This window comes from Montipora capricornis, chromosome 10 (genome assembly GCF_036669925.1).
Source record: "Montipora capricornis isolate CH-2021 chromosome 10, ASM3666992v2, whole genome shotgun sequence".
NCBI lineage: Eukaryota > Metazoa > Cnidaria > Anthozoa > Scleractinia > Acroporidae > Montipora > Montipora capricornis.
This window is the reverse complement of record NC_090892.1, coordinates 11,775,201-11,793,247: the sequence shown is the minus strand read 5'-3', so window position 1 is coordinate 11,793,247 and position 18,047 is coordinate 11,775,201. Positions and strand designations below refer to the sequence as shown.

Sequence of the window (18,047 nt, the reverse complement as noted above, 5' to 3'; positions counted from 1 at the left end):
TGTAGACATTTTGTGGTCGTTAATATAAAACGCATTTTAATTAATTGTAACTTTCAACGTACTACAGGGTCTGAAGGTCTTCAAGTCTCATATACCCAACTGAAAATTAAACTAATGGGCCTTTAGGAATGTCGATTGCCTTTTGTTTGAAAACAACTGGAACTGGTCGAGTGAATAATCAGTCGACTAAACCAGGTTTGGCTTGGATTTTCGCGACTCATTTTTCAGTTCACTGTACAAAGTCAAATTGATTCCATTCACTTCTCTTCCAAAAGGTGAACCCCCTTTTTATGACAGCAGTTGGCTCCTAAACATCAAGAAAACGCACTAAATAAAAAAAAACAATCGTCAAGTTGAAAAGTGGAGAACAGTTGAAAATGTTTATTCGCATTTTTCCAATCACGCCCTCACTCCTATTTTCTCCGATTCGTAGAAACTGCTTTGACTTAGGCCTAGTAAGAAATAGTTAATTTATAGCTCAGATTGTACAAAGTCTTGCCGTACTGTATTAAAAACTTCCATTAAAATAGATCACTTTTCATGTTTATTGACAATGATTGAAGATGCGAGTCAATACGTCACCGAGGGACGTAAAATTTTTCCCTCCACCTGCTTTCTGACTCTAGAAACTTGAATTTAATCTAGTTTTAGAAGACGACGAAGAATTTTTTTCGCGGCAGGGAAGAATTTATAAATTACCGGTATAAATTCTACTGGTTAAGAAGGAGCTTTATTATCAGAAAGCCGTTGTGCCGGTTCATCCGCTAAGGCATTGAGCCAAAGTAGTAGTTTCTTCAAGGTTTTGAAATGCAAATAAACATGAAAAACACAATTCTCGTTCGTCATTGGTGAAAATGTATTGTTGGGCATAATGGTGTATTAATAACGACACGCTAGGAAAGTTGTAATCAATATTCAGTAGCAAGTGCTTTAGCTTCAAGGCAGATCGAAAGCGATTCTTCAGGCGTTGATCTCAGAGATTCGATTTACCTGACAATGGAGTTTCGATCAAGAGTAAGTTTGGCTACCGGATCGTTAGCTCTACTGCTTGCTCTAGTTACAGGCCTTGCGAGTATCATTATTACAATCGCAATTGTTAAAAATCCGTTGCACTTGACTCTCAAACCATTGGACCGAATCGTTCACACAATGATCGCTCTTTCATTCTTCGCCGGTACGATGTTTCTTCCTTTCTTTGGGATCACAGAAATCCTTCGCGGTGCAGACGTTGGTGGACTTGATCTTGAGATTTTGTCGCGCATCGTTTCCGTCGTGGCGGACTTTCTGATTGGATCAAAGCTCTCCATTCATTTTCTGTTTCAGTTTGAACGTTATATTGCTTTCGTCCATCCGCATTTCCATCGAGGAAGACTGACAAAGCGATGCTTAACACTGGTTGCTCTCTTCTTAGTGTCATTTGCACTTTTGCTTTCCCTTCTGTCGCTTGCCGGAAAACATGAGCAAGTTCATCGACTAGGTTTCATCCATGTGTTTGCTTCTTCTACATGGTTAGCGCTTATCCCACTAATCTGGATGACATATAGAAATCTTAAATATCGAAAAACAAAAGTTGGACCAGACGAGATGAGCGATCTACCACATCTAAGACAACGAATTGAGATGGAAAACGCAAGGAATGCTTTAGGGGCTCGAAAATTCTTGCTCAAGTTTGCGATGTGGTATTCTCCTATCTTCTTATCGACATTACCATGGTACATAGTCAACTTCATTTGCACCATAAAAAAGGGCTTGTTGGAAAACAACATGGGATTTTTCTGGAAGAAGTTCTTCATTCCTCTTGCCTTGGTGACAGATCCTATTGTTCCAATCTTTATGATTATTAACGACTACTCCAGGACAGTAAAATTCATTTTTCGCAAAAGCTAATCAAAATGTCATCGTTTGCTACTGAAGTTTGTTTTTTGGTTTTAAAAAATGGAACGCTTAAGTTTAAAAATCCAAGAATTAATTATGTTCGGGCAGCAACAACGTAGCTCTGCTGCTGTAAAACTTGTGTCCTGTTCCCCCGCGCATAACTGGCTCTTCCATTTACCATTTAAATTTTCTTTTGCTGCTGTATTTTTCCTTTTTATTATTATTTTTTTTTTTATCACTAAAAATACACTAGGTGATTTTTGTCGGCGTAACTGTTTGGAAATGAACAAAATTTAGGATGAAACAAAAAAAAACACAAAAAAAAAAATTACTACTATCGGGTGTCCCTTTCGACAGCAACAATTTTAAACAAATAAAAAATGACCGTACGTACTGAACAAGAAAAAAGCGAATTTCTAATTTTGAATTTTTTTGAAATGTCAGTGAAGCCTTAAAGCGAAATTAACTTCGTACAACTACAGCTGTTCACCGTCTTACAATTATCGACAACAATCTCGAGCGCTTTTAGTTCGAGCAACGAATCACAACCCCCTGATTTTTTTAAAGAAATGTTCTTACTGAATTCGAAATTTAATTCGGATCCATCACAACTTTAGTTTACAACAAGAATGAGTAGTTGGAAAAATGTATGTATTTCGTGATCTTGAATTTAATTTTTAATTAATCGCAACCCTCTTAAAAATTGAGAAAGTCATTAACAAAGTAACAATCCTCGTGTAAAACTACGTTAATTTGCATTCATTTTAATTTATATAACTGTGACAATATGAAAAATACAACACAGACTTGCAGGGCAGCGTTCTTTATCTCTCATCATTATAATACTAAAAAGATGGAGAAGGAATGAAATGTTGGAAAGTTAACGACTCGCAAAAAGAAACGATGAAACGTTTTGGATTGTTCCTTACGTCACTGCAACTAATGGTATATTATGTACAAATATTAATTTTAAAAAGAGTTTTTAAAAATAAAATGGCCCAAGAACGTTCATAAATAGCAAAGGCAAACTTCAATCTTATTTTCACACTTTTTATGAATATGTTAATCTTTCACGCCAGCCTTGCTTTCAATAATACTTATTACAATGACGATTTAATCTTATCTTTTATCTTCTTTCCACACTATCTGCAACCTTTCTGGCCATCTTTCAGTCACTTTTTATAATAAATCATTTCACTCAGACAGAGGGAGCAAATGACACAGTTTTAGTAAAATTCCACAGTGGATTTCTGAGCTGGTCCAAATCAGTTTTAGTTTCCTGAAAATTGTAATCAACACAACACTTGCAAGTTTTTCCTTGAAAAAATTTCATTTGACATGTTTTCGTTGCTCATGATTTGAGACAAACCTTCGCTTGTTTTTCCATGACAAGTCTCTCTATTCAAATATATATACTAGCGTGGCAGTCTTTCAACAATGAGACTTGCCAAAAAAACAATGCCAAGTGACAAGGAAAAATTATCGATGACCTTGCAGGCTAGTGTAGGTCGATATTGCGGTGTCAGTGAGCAATTTTATCTCTTTTGTGGCGTTTTCATGACTGTGCAAAAATAGATCTACATGGTTAAACGGCAGATAATTTATTTTAAAGAAACAGTGAGCCTCAAAATCATCCATTCCGCCAAAGGATCATTAGTGCCCGCATGTTACACAGTCGTTCATGGTTTCTTTGCGTTACCTGTCCGGAAAGGTTGTTTTGCCAAGTTATCCGTTCCCATTCTGTTTTTGGTCCGGTCGTGTACCTTTACGCTGGTTTCTTTCGAGTTTCGAGTGACCATTTCAACAGTCCCTTTAAGTTTTGTTCGGATTTACACAGGTTGACTCAAGTTAATTTAAGAATCTAAAGGAAATCTTGTTATATCTCAGATAACACTGGCAATTTTTATTAATCAATTTAACTTGCTAGGCAAGTGGCCAGGACTTCGGCCAACATACAGCAATAGAATGAAACAACTTAATTCAAATCTGCATCCTTTTCTATTACAGTTAATTTTCTCATTCTATATCAATATTATTAGCAGCGAAAAAATATATATAACAAGTGGCGGATTTGTGAGTGTGTTAGGACTTAACACTCTCTCATTCTATATCAATATTATTAGCATATAACAAGTGGCGGATTTGTGAGTGTGTTAGGACTTAGGGAGGATCCTTATAATTGCCTTCCGGTTTCTAGAAGTCTTCCAGGCAAATGTATCTTTTATAGTTCTTATATTATATTTGCGCTTTTTTTCTATTTATTCCTTCTTCGTCTAAAATAAATAATCTTTAACCCAATGTATATATGTAATTTATTTGTTTATGTCATGATTTGTATAATGTAATTCTCTATTTGTCAAATTTCGAGAAATAAACAAATAACGACGACAGGTGTACGAATCTAACGTAATCAGCCATAAATATCCAAACGAACACTGTGATTGGTTGATTCTTGGTCACGTGGCCCTGATCAAATTCAAATGTATCCCGACCGGGATACAATTCGGCAGTTGTTGCTCGCTCCGGATGTTTTGCTGCGATTGTTGCAGGAAAAGTCTAAATATATAACAAAGCACTTAATGTCTGGTCCCTCAGGAAACTAGTTAGTTTTGTTTTCTCTCGAGTCCTGATGAGCACTCTCGGGAAAACAAAACTAACTGTTTCCCTCGGGACCATACATTAAGTGTATAATGATGACTGCTCATTCATGCAGTATAACTGGCATGCGGACATACTTCTCTCAGATAAGGAAAATAAACCGTAACCAGAAATACAGATAATTAGGTGAACAGACAAATTTTGAAATCCAACACGAAGCCAATGCCTCTAAGTCTAAGCATTCGCTACGTATTTCTAGCAACGACGTAAGTGTACCCAGAGGTTTTTCTTGAGCAGCGAAAGAACCGCGAAGCGGCGAAAACTAGTAACGAATTTCGAAGCGGCAACAAAGAGAAAAACCTCTGGTTACCTTGGACTTGAATCTCACTTTCATGCAAACACCAGCTGTCAAACGCGTTAAATTGATAATTTCAAAAGGGACCAATGGCAACTTAGCAACCACGCGTTCCCTAGGTATTACCAATCAAGCGAACCAATCATTTTGATTTGCGTGTTTGTAAAAATATCAACCAATCCGAGCCTGAAGATCAGATCCTGACCCAAGCGTCTGCATGAAAATGAGATTCAAGTCCAAGGTAACCAGAGGTTTTTCTCTTTCTCGCCGCTTCGCGACTCGTCTTCGCCATTTTGCGGCTTTCTAGTGGCTCAAGAAAAATCTCTGGGACCAGGGGGGGTGTTTCTCAAAGGCCCCGAAACTTTTCGGGCTTTTTCCGTTGACATAAAACGCTTTGTATCTTCAAAAGGAAAACGTTTCAAGTCATGAAAGTTTGCAGTTGTTTTGTTTCTAAGGTCTTGAAAACATATTCAAAGATCCATATTTCAGAATAAGCAGATATCTTAGTTTCACGAATCGCTTTTCGGGCCCGAAAAGTTTTCGGGGCTTTCGAGAAACAGGGGCCCGTTTCTCGAAAGTACTGAAAACTTTTCGGGCCCGAAAAGCCCATGTGTGAAACTGTCAACCGCTTGTTTTGGAAATCCGATCTTTTAGCATGTTTTCAAGGTAACAAAAAGCAAAATCACTGTGAAGTTTGACTACTTAAATCCTCTCCGTTTTTGAGATACAGAGGGAAATGTGACACCCGAAAACGGCCCGTAAAGTTTTCAGGGCTTTCGAGAAACAGGCCCCTGCAGGCCCCAGGGTGATGCAACCATTTATCTTTGGTTGAGGATTGGCGTTTAGGCGACACTTTGTGACGTTAATTGTCTGCATTCCCAGACGCGTGTGATGTTGAAGTTGGGGAAGAACAAAAGGGGCATTTTGTGACACTTGATCCAAATCGGCATTCATCTAATTATCTGCATCTCTGGTAGTATAGCAATAGTTGTGGTTACACACACCTTGGGTTTGGGGCCTTCCCGAGGGTAAATGGCTCGGGTTTGATTCAGCCAACACGATCTCTTCCTCAAATGAAGGATTATCCGTCATTGTCACTTTGCCTTAAATGAAGGATTATCCTCCATTTTGACCACTCTGTTCGTGGACTTGTGGTAGCAAATAAAAAGAAAAAAAGTAAGAGCAGCCACTGGACAGGATTTGAACCCGGGGCACCCACTTCGAAGGAACTGTTTTTATTCAATTAACCACTAAAGATCCACTCACTAGAAAATGTGCCGATTATTTACCAAAACTAATTAGTATATATATAAAATCATTGCTGAATAATGGTTAAGTCTAAAAGCTTGATTTTAAAATGGTTAGCTTTCTCTTGAAGTTTGGTAACCGACACTTTTCACTGTGTAAGCTTGCTTCTTAGCGGGTGTTAATACACGTTTACAGCGTCACTTTTGGAAGAGAAAATTATTCACATGAGTAAAAATAGCATCTTCGCAGTTAGTGATGTGGTAGTCTAGTGGTTAAGTGAAGGGGTTATTAATCACACGTTCCCAGTATCGAGTCCTGCGAGTCCAGACATTGAAGTTCCGCTTTTCAAAGAAATATGTTCATTTCCCATGATCCCTATCAAGCTTTGAGTGTCCAAAATGAACTATAATCCTTCACTCGGAAGAAATTGACGCTTAGAATAATCCCTCAATTGAGGAAGAGAGTTGGTTGATTCAGCTCAGGTTTCATGCCGGGAGATTCGGTTACACAGTAAAAGCCTCCCAATTAGACGTGAGTTGACTGACCTTGCAAATTAGTTCTGCTTTATGAATGGCCAAGCCACCTGAGGGAGCAGATAAACCGCACTTTTCAGTTCAAGAACTGTCATGGGAAGTTCTTTTGTTCTTTTATATGTATCCATGGAAATAACCCTAGGACAGTTTCGGTGTAAGGAAAGCGTTGCCCATGGGTAAACGCTATTTACCCTAAGGTAAAAGGGCTAGTGTAACCACAGCTAATGCATGTCAATTAATAACCCTGCGCGACCTGAAAGAACCCCCCCCCCCCCCCCTCTCCGAGCCACTGTTTGTATGGACTGTCCTCTCCCTTTTTCTCCACGTCTCTCTCGATTGCGAAACAAAACATGATTGATTCCTCCTCGAATCCAGATTGTTCTCGTTCCAGTCCTCTCCTCTCGCTCGGCTAACTAAGCGGCAAAAAGAGGGACTGCTCGTAGTCTACGGTGTTTACGGAAAATGGAGTCTGGTGTAAATTATATCCACCTACATTCAAATTCGAGGATAAGAAACGTTGTCTGCCTCTCTTTTCCTGAGAATCGAGTTATTGAGGGGCTTATGTCATGACTAAGAGTTTTGCTGCTTTCCAGCAAAAACACGCATTATAGAAATATTTCTTTGTGACCGTTACGCATCCTCAGAAAGTTATGTAGTCTTCTGTGCTAAAGATTTGTTCGAGTCTTCAAAATCAGTTGCGAGAGGTTGCAAAATTCAGGTTCAAACCTCAAAAACTGCAGACCATTTTCATCCTTGTCATCCTTGCCTCCTTGCCAACCACAAGTGTTTATTTATTTATCATTCATTTCCTTTTTTGCCATCTACGGGCAGACCCTATCCATAAATGTCGGCAGAGAATTTACTATTTTATCTTTTGATAATTAGAACAATTAGCCACGTTCTAATGCAGCAATATTTCTTTTGTATTTCAGTGTTCGATTCGTCCTTGCCAACGAGACTAATTGTTCGAATTATCACAAAAGCAAAATATTGTTTTATTGGCTGCCTCTTTGGCGTTCAGGTGATCTGGTGACGTAATTTGGAGGACTGGGAAGAAAAATTTAAACCCCGTATCCCACAACCGCGCGCGGCCTTAGATGTTGTTTTCCAAACTTCCTGCAGTATTGCCATCGCCAAAACTCAACAGATCATTACGTTTCTACCACATTTCCTGTTACTGAATGGACATTCAAGTAGACCCGGCAAGATCTAACCTCGCTTCTGTCATGTTGAATTCGAAAATAAGGAAATGATGGGCAACAACGAACAGCATCTATTTTAATTTCCATCAACGTTTATTGATACGCTATCAATTGTTACATAATTTTTGAAAATGCCTTGAAAATATGATAGTAAAACAGGAGCAGGAACAGTCAGTGACTAGAAGGCTACATTTCGTTCGACATCATCCTTTTTATCCATGTGGTTCTTTACACGGTACTTTGAAATACCATAAAATAGGAACAAAACTCCCTTATTATATTCGGATCGCTGATTATTATTATTATTATTATTATCTGTGAATAACTGTTGTTAAAATGATCGAAGATTGTTTGACACTGTTGATGCTGAGACTCTGTTGCTTCTGTTTCTGATTTCATTTGTGTCTGACAAATCGTCGGCCCGGTTTATGACTTGTGCCTGAAATATCGATCTGTGACTCAGGCAATATGATTTTCTATCAGAATCTGATACTGTAATCTTCGATTTTCAAAGTAAAAGAAATCTCTGTAAATATTCGAAAATTACACACCTTCCATCGCTTTGCCGAACCTTCGATATTGATGCTCCTTGTGACTTTCGAATTCTGCCTCGTGACTCAAGTTACCCAGAAAACCTCACGAAGTCGGTGAACAATACCGATATCATCTTGCGCGCTCGGTTGAGCAAACTGAGATTGCTTTTCCCTATACATTATATACCAATTTACTTATTAATTGCTCGGTCCCGTAAGGACACCGAGTTAGAAGACATGTTAGATTTCAATTGGTTTTTTTTTTCGGGGCAGTAAAATGCACAATAGAAAGCACGTAACGGTGTTCGATTTGGCTATGCACAATAGAAGGCTTCTGATGCGTTGTTGGGTTTTCTGAAGATCGACGTTGCGTTGGCTTAATCGATTTCTTCTTAGGGCGCTCAAAACACATGCATACAAAGAAAGGCACACGCTTTTCGCGGTAGGCCCAAACTAGAAGATGCCGAAAGTCAGCTTCGAAACGGGTCGTTCTGCGAACTGAATGAAACTGAAATGTACTCAAATGTAACTGAAATTGACTCAACGATTGAAAGCGATACAAGTCAAAATACTAATTCTTTAATGAAAACTACTCTGAAGATGACAGCGACAAAGTAAATAACTCGACAAACAAAATAGACGCAATATTGGAATCTTCTGATCAAGACAAGGTAAAACCATTGGCACAACGAACAAATGGCCACTCTGTTAAACAGTTTTTTTCTTTGTAGTGGTCTTATATCCTTTGTTCAACTAGCCATGTTAGCGATCGTGTTCATTGCCATCTTGTGAATATAATGCTGTTCTAGTTTTACAAGGTTTGATATCATCAGTGGAGACTGTAGTCAGCTCTTTAGAAAATAATTGTGACGTAGTTTGAAGGGCTGTCAGTACACTTATTTAATTTTCAACGATAATAAAGACTTGATTCCTAAGGAGAAATAGAGGTCTCGATATGCAAAAGTGTGTTTACTTAGTTGTGATTTGCGTGTGTATTGACATATACGTGACCGAGAACCGAGCAGAATAAATTTACAAAGGAAAGGCTGAGACGTATATTTTATAAAAGCAGAAAAACGAGAAAACTTGCTGAAACATATTTGGTTAACAATGTACCGTGGTCATCCACATTTCAGCGTATTACTGGGAGATCACTTGCTCGTAAACACAAGTATAGGAGCTACCTCAGGTATGCGTTTAAATTTAGGCACGTGGTATGTAACACTTTTCCAGAAGCGTGGATGAACGGGTAAACGCAAAATGAAAGTTAAATTTAATACAGAAATCAGGAATACCCGGTACGACTTATAAAAGAATGTTGTTGTTTGTTTCATTTTCTTAGAAACGAAATGTATTTATTTTGAATTCAGGGTGAACTATTACACAGTGAGTAAGAGTGGCCAATCAAAACAGAGTTTATAATTGGAAATCTAAACATCTGCGAGATACAAAAACAAAGTTGTGAACACGTGAACCTGAAGACAGTATTGCAAATCATAATGTTGGCAGACACAAAAGTGAAGGAAATGGATGATGCATAGGACGTTTTGAATATCTGAATGATTTTGGGTTGGATTAAAGTGATACATTGTTAACAAGAAACAGTATTGCAAATCATAATGTTGGCAGACACAAAAGTGAAGGAAATGGATGATGCATAGGACGTTTTGAATATCTGAATGATTTTGGGTTGGATTAAAGTGATACATTGTTAACAAGAAACTTTTTCAAAAAAAGCGAAATAGTGGTTCGTTTCCGGAATGGTAAGGGCAGAAGAAAAGATAAAATACTGTAGTTTGGGTCACTCGGCCCGTCATATTTATTTCGCTTCGTCTGTTGAAACTCTCGAGAAGTAAAGATAAAAATGTGGACGCAAACTCTCTGAACGGTGAGAGGCCTGTCAAGGAATATTAACCATTAAAGAGAAGAACAGATACCGTAGAATCGCGGTTATAAGCCCTGGGCTTATACAATTTCGTAAGGGTTTTTGGGTGGGCCTATAATCGGGGGGGCTTATAACCCGGGGGGCTTATAATAGGGAGGAAAAAAACGTCTAAAATCCGTCGCTAATGTACCGCCTAATTATTGTTAACTGTACACGGTACCCGGTATAACAGGGGTATAACCGGGAGGAAATTTTCCATTAGCAGAGAGGTGGGCTTATAACCGGGAGGAAATTTCTATTCGCAGAGAGGTGGGCTTATAATCGAGGGGGCTTATAACCGGGGGGGGCTTATAACCGGGATTCTACGGTACTTGTTTATGTGCGGAGTACCCGGAGAAAAACCTCTCGAGCCGAGTAGAGAACCAACATACCCAACGCATATATCACGCCCACTGGGAATCGAACCCGGACCGCATTTGTAGAAGGCGAGTGCTAGCGTTGTTCCAGTCCTGTTTCCCAGCACATCAAATATACCGATACCTAAAACAAGCAAAAACACCACACTTAAAACACGTACAAAATACCACACTTAAAAAGAAGAGAAAAAGGACAAAACAAAACAGAAAAGCAAAAAACAACAATGGATTATCAACAAAATGTTAATCAAGGGCAATCAGTTCAAAAGGTAAAACTGTACAAAATAATGAATAACAATAAATTGAATTGTCTTGTCTCAGTACTGTATAAGGACTGTCTTAATAAGTGAAATTGCAAAAAACTGCATCATTTTATTTTAAAACCTAAGGGTTCATTGGTCTACAAAGAGACCAAAACAGGGTAACAAGGCAGTTTTGACTTACTCATCTTTCCCATTTTCAAGTGAGGGAATATGAACATCGATAAGTCAGGTTAATTAAGTATGGCATCATTTCCACTGCGACAGAAAAGCGCGGTTCCATGACCATTTGAAAACGAGCGCAACCTCGCCTGCTTTGGCTCTTCATAAGTAACCAAATCCAGTTTTGTTTGTCGAGGGTTATGAGTGTTTTTTTTCGACAGTGCACTGGCGCACATTGTTGACTACATCGAAAAGGCGAACTTGAAACTAAACAATCACGGCACCACAATTACTACAAGCTTACGTTTTGAGATCGTGAAGAAGTTGTTGTTGTAACGTCTATACGGCTACTTAACAAAGAAAATCGGAAGAAAAATGAAAGTCATTCCAGATGTTGTGGTAAGACGCGAGTTGAAATTGACCTTTTTACGCTGACTCTATGCCTGTTTCTCAATTAACCCATTTTACGCAGACATATAGGGTTTTCCTTGATCATTCTGGATCAGGGCAAAATTTCTTTCAGAGAGGTAAACTACAGTCAATTACAAATAATGAACGACAACAGTCACTTTTTCTCCTGTCCTTCATCCCATAGAAGTATTCCTTTTGCACATTGTGCCTCGGAATCTGAATCAAATCATATACTATCGCCATGCTCTGCAAAGTAAGAAAAGGTTTGAAAGGAAACGGATAGCTTCAGGGGTGAATCTCAAAGTTCCTTGGCAACGCGAACTGTTCAACATGAACGCCATGACGGTAATGCAAATTAACTTAAGCTTTGATTTGGGTGCCTTTTCTCATCATTTTGCCATTTTATTACATAAGAAATCCTATAACTCAGATAATTATTCTTTTTTTTTGTATAAGGTACACGCAATTTATATTTACTGTAATCTGGTAAATACAGAAACTGCATCAAAGCATGTAGTACAACCAAGAAAATGCGGATATTACACCAAAGACGTATACCAACACCTACAAATTAAACATGCTTTTCCGCAGTTTTCTCATTGAAGCCTGTTTTCGTGAAAAGACCCGGGATTCGGTTGCCACAAATTCCTCTTCATCTTCATAAGATAGATCTTCCAAGCCATGAACTTTGCAAGAAGGTTGTTGTTTTCTAGTCTTAAAAAGAAGTTCATTAGCGGTTCATAATTTCAGGAATGCATATTTCAGATAAGCTCAAAACGTTTTCCGGACTTACAACTCTGTGAATTCGTTAAAGCGCATGTACACTGTTTTATTCTTTGGCCAGAGAGAGAGAGAGAGAGAGAGAGAGAGAGAGACAGACAGACAGACAGACAGAGACAGAGAGAGAGAATTCACTCGTTTATAGTACGGAAAGTAACCTAGAATCCCCATAAGGAAGGATCTACAGCAAAAGCCAGTTCTCTTCTTTGGGGGCCAACTCTCATGCCACAATAACAGCGAAACCATTTCGTAAACTACGCGAACATCTCGTAAAAACAGGTAGTCTTTCTACATATTTTCAAAAGAAGAAAGATAAATAACATAGCTAACTGACAACAAATTTTCAGTAAGTGTTGAAGAAGTTGACTACCAACAGAGTTATTTTCACAGAGTTATGACATTTGGAAGCCAAAATCCTGAATTCAAGATTTTGGAAGGCTTAAATCCTGAATTCAGAAATACAGAAATACAATAAGTATCCTAAACATGCATAAAAGCTAACCTTAGGCCTAAACAAAAGTTTCTAGGCCTAAGGTAAGTTTTTATAAACGTTGGCTTCCAAAATCTTGAATTCAGGATTTTGGAAACTACGACATAAGTCTATGAAAATAACTCTAAGAATAGCCGTCCCCGTATTGAAAGGTCTTTCTTTGAAAATTCAGATGGAGTTCGGCTATCCATTTGGTAACGCAGTATTACTGAAAACTAGTTTTAATCTCATTTCCAGCTCCGCGCGTACTTCTTCGAAATTCTAAGAATTCAAAGTAGGACCGATTAGATACGAGGCTCTAGGGCTGTTTTTTCACGTGGACGAGAGCATAATAAGGATGTTAAGAAATGATGAAGGTTACCCCAACGACAACGCCAGAATTCAATACAGAGCCATTTATGCGGGGGAAATTAGGACGCGTCTTAGCTAAGACGCGTTTTAAATAGAAACGCGAACTGAATTTATACGTTCGCGTCCTACATAAGACGCGAACATCTCGTATAAATCTAGTAAGCCCTCAAAGAATAATTATAACTGTTAATTCACAGTTACCACCTTTGTACTTTTCATCCGCAAAGTTGCGAATCGAAAACTTTTTTAATCAACAACCTGCTCCCGTCTGACCTTGTAGCACAGTCGGTAGAGCATAGGTTATCTAACCCGGAGGTCGTGGGTTCAATTCCCACCCTCTGTCCTTGTGTGGGCCCATTTCCATTAGTAGGGCTAACGCTCACGTGGTTCGTATGGGGTAGAAACTTAGCACTTCATATTACACTCTAATCGGTTAAGTCCTTTTCATTCAGTTGAATTAAAACAAAAAATTACTTATCACGCAGTTATAAAGTTGTTCCGCGACTGCCAGTTCCCGGCAAAGGATGAAGAACTCTCTCTCCTCCTCCACCGAAGTCCAAGTGTTTCTCTGTTTTGTTGAAGTTTTTGAGCCTGATTGGGAATCCATTTTGTTATCCTGGGTGACTCTAGCCTCCTTCGCAACCGTTTTTAGGCTCGGTACGTCCCTCTCCTCAACAAAATGACGATGTTGCTGTTGTCTTAAGCTGTTGTCGTCACCCGTCTGACAGGCACGCGCACTTATACTAGTTCACGTCTTATTTAGGACGCGAACCCGTTTATATTTAAGACGCAGACAAAATAAGAACAGCTGAAAATTCTGATAAATCATAAAGACTGTTTCCCTCGGGATCATATATTAAGTGTATAAGATACCACGATAGCTAAACCAATCAAAACTCTAGAGTTGCATTACCCTACGATCTAGTTTTTAATAATAATTGATATGATCCGTAGATAAAACCTTATCTTTACTTTAGGGTACGATCGAGGAAACTCGCGAACTATTGACTTGATTTGCTTTTTATTCCAGCTTACTGCTTTATTCTTCCAATTATTTTCAGTCCCAAAGCATATCTCTCCAGCAGGTTAGTGCTTATTTTATCTTTACATTTTACTTCGTCGCCTACGGAAAGTCTTGAAGCTCTTCCTACAACCCACTAACCAATGCTGCTTAACGCCTATTGGCCATTGTGTTTGAATTTATACAGAATTGCTACAGATTATAACAAGACTGGTTTTCATGCTACATATAAGCAAGAGGTCTCCAATGACTAGTTACTCACAACAGCAGCTACTTATAATAAGGTGACAAGACCGCCAAAAAAACCATACGTCGTGATTATGAACTGAACTACCGCTCTAGAAAAGTTATCCATCTGCTGCCCAGTATATTTTAATGACTATACAGTTTTCTGGAAGAAGTAACTTGCAAACTTGAGAGGGCTATTACACTGTATTTTAAGATTTTCGGGGAAATCTTTCGTTAATCAAGAGCTTTGAACGCGAGAACATAAGTATAGATTCCCCATTAAATCATCATGAAAACTGAACCAAGATTACCAAAATGCAATCCGTTTCCGCGCTGAGTAATAACCTATTTCGTTACTTCATGATCTCAATGGTTTTGTTGTATTTCTTTGTATGTAATTGTTCCACAGCTTATAAAACCTTAGCAGAAACCGGCCCTCTGCAGTCGTCCTTTGCAAATAAGTTTTGTCCCCTAAGGTTTATATGGTACTCAAGATTCAAGTTTATATGTTGACCTACTACTATACACTACATATTAAGATACTTTGTAAACTTACTCTAACTCATGAAACCAATCAGCAGTTCGTGTCAATAACTGTGAACAGAACTGAACGCAATACGTAGTTAAACCCAGTTTATAGGGAGAAAAATTGTCCGGGTAGAAGGGCCACTGGCATATCCGAGGTACACTAGGCGAGCCAAATTTCCTACATTTCCTTTTAATAACGCGGCTAATCTTTACGTGGGAAAAAAATAGTTAGCTCAGCTAGAAGGGTGACCCGCCTAGCCGGATCACCCTTTTCGACGGGCCTACTTTTTTCCATGTAACACTTTGGCTCGGCTAAACGGGTCAACTAGGTCAAAGCAAGATGATGGGAGCACGGGTGAACGCTGTCTTCCCAGTCTCCTAATGATCAAAACTGACTCGGACAAAAGGGTCAATGCTTTTCTCATATAGACGCTCGGTAAAGTTGACGCGATTGGGAGGGTGACCCTCTTACTCGAGACAACTTTTCTCCATATAAACAGAGCCTAAGTGGAATTCACTGAAAACAAGTCTCAGAATCTGGAAATGGAAGAATAACGATCGAAGCTACGTAAATATCATCTTGCATTTCAGAAGTCATACTAAATCGCATGCAATCTGAATATGGAATATGACTCTACAATGGCTTGCCTTCATTTTACATACTGCACTTGACTAATATTTTTGAAAATAATCTTTTGATTTAGAAGCTTTGCCAGTTCCATTGGCTGAACTTAGCCACATTTACGCAAGCGAGGCTGTTGAAGTCCGTGCTGCTGGTAGTGGTCAAGGGGTAGAAATTACCGGAAGTGGGTTTGAAGGAAGTGTTCTCGTGTCTGCCAGCGGTCATGGCAGTGGCAGTGGGGAGATTGTAGGAGAAAGCAATTTACGGATCAACAGTGGAGAAAGAAGTGGAGCTGAAGCAGAGACCGCAAACGGAGAATCTCCAGAGGAGAACGGTGATGGAGGCGGAGAAGCTAGCGGAGGTGAAGAAGAGAGTGGAAGTACAATTAGCGGAGAGGGAGAGGAAGCTGCTATCGGCATGAACTCTGGTGAAGAAGGTGGCAATGTTGACGAAAATGGCCAAGAACACAACGGTAGTGGCGTGGTGGTCGGAGAGGGAGAGATGTTGTCTGGCGATGGGAGTGGAACAGACAATTGTTCACAAGAAAATGGAGAAGGGAGTACTAGTGACATCAACGCTGGCGAAGAAAGTGGTACTGTTATCAAAAATTGCCAAGAGCTTAATGCCAGTGGCAAGGGAGACTTGTCTGGCGAAGGGAGTGAAATGGAAGGTAGTTCGCAAGGCGGAGAGCGAGAAGGAAGTGCAGTCAGCATCTCCTCTGGTGAAGAAAATGGTAATGTTGAGAGCGGTTCCGGTGTCATTGCAGTGGGCAATGGCATATTTTTAGGTGGAGGTGTTCTTCGCACTTCTTCACCGATGTTCGATGAAGGACCAACTGCTGAAATACAAGAAAACAACGCGAGCATCTTACAATTACTAAAGGACTTGCAAAAATTTTTACCCGACTGATGAAAACACACCAAACGTTTTCGTGGCTCACATTAAACATCCCTTGTTTGAACGCGCTCACAAAAAAATGTGAAGATTGGGAGTACTGATAAAAAGATTGATTTATGTATTGACTATTGTGATTTATTAGATTGATTTACATGTACGCTAGATTTGTATTGTACGTTCGTCTCTTCGTTGTACAATAGTTACCCACTGTTAACTGACCAATAGTCGAACTTTCACATCTTTATTCTGAAAATTCTCTCAAATTTTCCGGTATCGTTTGAATCTGGGGCTAGCGCTAATTCAGTTTCGGTTTAAGTGTTCTGTGGAACAGGCAGTGTATAGCCAAGAATTTCGTACTTTGGAATTGCACGCAGATCCTTCGGGCACAAATAGCAAAGATATCAATGTATGACGTCATCTTTGTGCCACCCAGAGCCTTATTCACTGCTGAAACAAAGGGTTATTTTGTTGCGTTGTTTGGCACATTTGAATAACAAAAAGATTGTTTCTAAATTGATATCTTCCTGATCATGTTGTTTGGGTTGCCTCAATCTATAATACTCACCACATTTGTTGGAACCCCCATCCCCGTTTCCCCCTTCCTCCAGTGTTGATTTTCACAACTACTAGCAGTCGCCCGAAAAATTCTCACACAACATTGAATTGGGGGGAGGGGGATATGGTATAAGCTACGATCTTGTAACACGATGATTCTGGACCATTCGCTAAGTGTTCCAACTAAAAACAGGGGATGTAGGATGAAGTTCCCGGTGTTGTGGCTGTCCTCTGTGAGTACATGGGTGGATGGGTATAGCAGGTCCACATCAGCTGAATACCTGCCAAAACTTCAACCTGCTCAAACAAATAAATAAATAAATAACAAATATGTCTAGTATTGTAGGTGGTCTCGAAATTCAATTCCAGTCCGCATTGCAAACAGCCTGTGAGTCTGGGTTTTCAGCACCTTATGTTTGATTTGAAATATTCTGTTCGCCGCTGATTGCTGATTGCGCATTTGAGTGTATCCACATAGAAAATTACACATTCGTATTTGTTATCTAGGATTTTTCGGTTTTCACTTACAGGATCAAATACTATGCTTATTTACCAAAACAAAAAAAAACGTTTAAATTAAAAAGTCGAATTTCCAGAGGATTCGTTAGGGACACCAACACGTGCGCCGTTTCTTTCTTTAAGGACATCAAGATGGCCGCCAATGGTGTCACGTGAAAGGAAATGCAAAGAAATACACGTAATTAGTATCACCCAACTAGTGGACTATTAGTAATAGTCCTCGAGTAGCGAAAAGCGTGACGTTTTCTTTCGTTTTATTCCCAAATAAATATCTCTTCAAGTTGCATTTGCTAACTTTGTTTGTTGCCTTTTCTGTCCGACTAGTCGGTTGATTCTAAAAAAATTAGACCCTTCGCCCGCAAGGGCCACGGGTCAATAGCTCATGAGGCGAAGCCGAAGTTCAGAAAAGAGCGTGAGATAGGTGTGGACCTCGCGTGGGCCAGGTGACAAAACGATAGGGTGGGGAGTGGAAAAAAGCGGAAAGAAAGCTCTGTACGCTCTTACCACTTCCCCCATCCCCTCCCCGCGTGTTTCGTGGCGGCGACAACAATAGACAGTGTTAGCATTGACAACGGGTA

The 18,047-nt window shown here is 39.4% G+C and overlaps 1 protein-coding gene across 1 annotated transcript; it reads left to right on the top strand.

Annotated features, from left to right (window-relative positions):
- The first annotated feature begins 11,235 nt into the window (after positions 1 to 11,235).
- Positions 11,236 to 17,760, top strand: LOC138022059 (protein rtoA-like). The gene is made up of 3 exons (XM_068869087.1): positions 11,236 to 11,466; positions 14,130 to 14,184; positions 15,581 to 17,760. Exons 1-3 carry the CDS (start codon positions 11,443 to 11,445, stop codon positions 16,405 to 16,407), a joined length of 906 nt encoding a protein of 301 aa, XP_068725188.1. The 5' UTR covers positions 11,236 to 11,442; the 3' UTR covers positions 16,408 to 17,760.
- Positions 17,761 to 18,047: the final 287 nt, after the last annotated feature.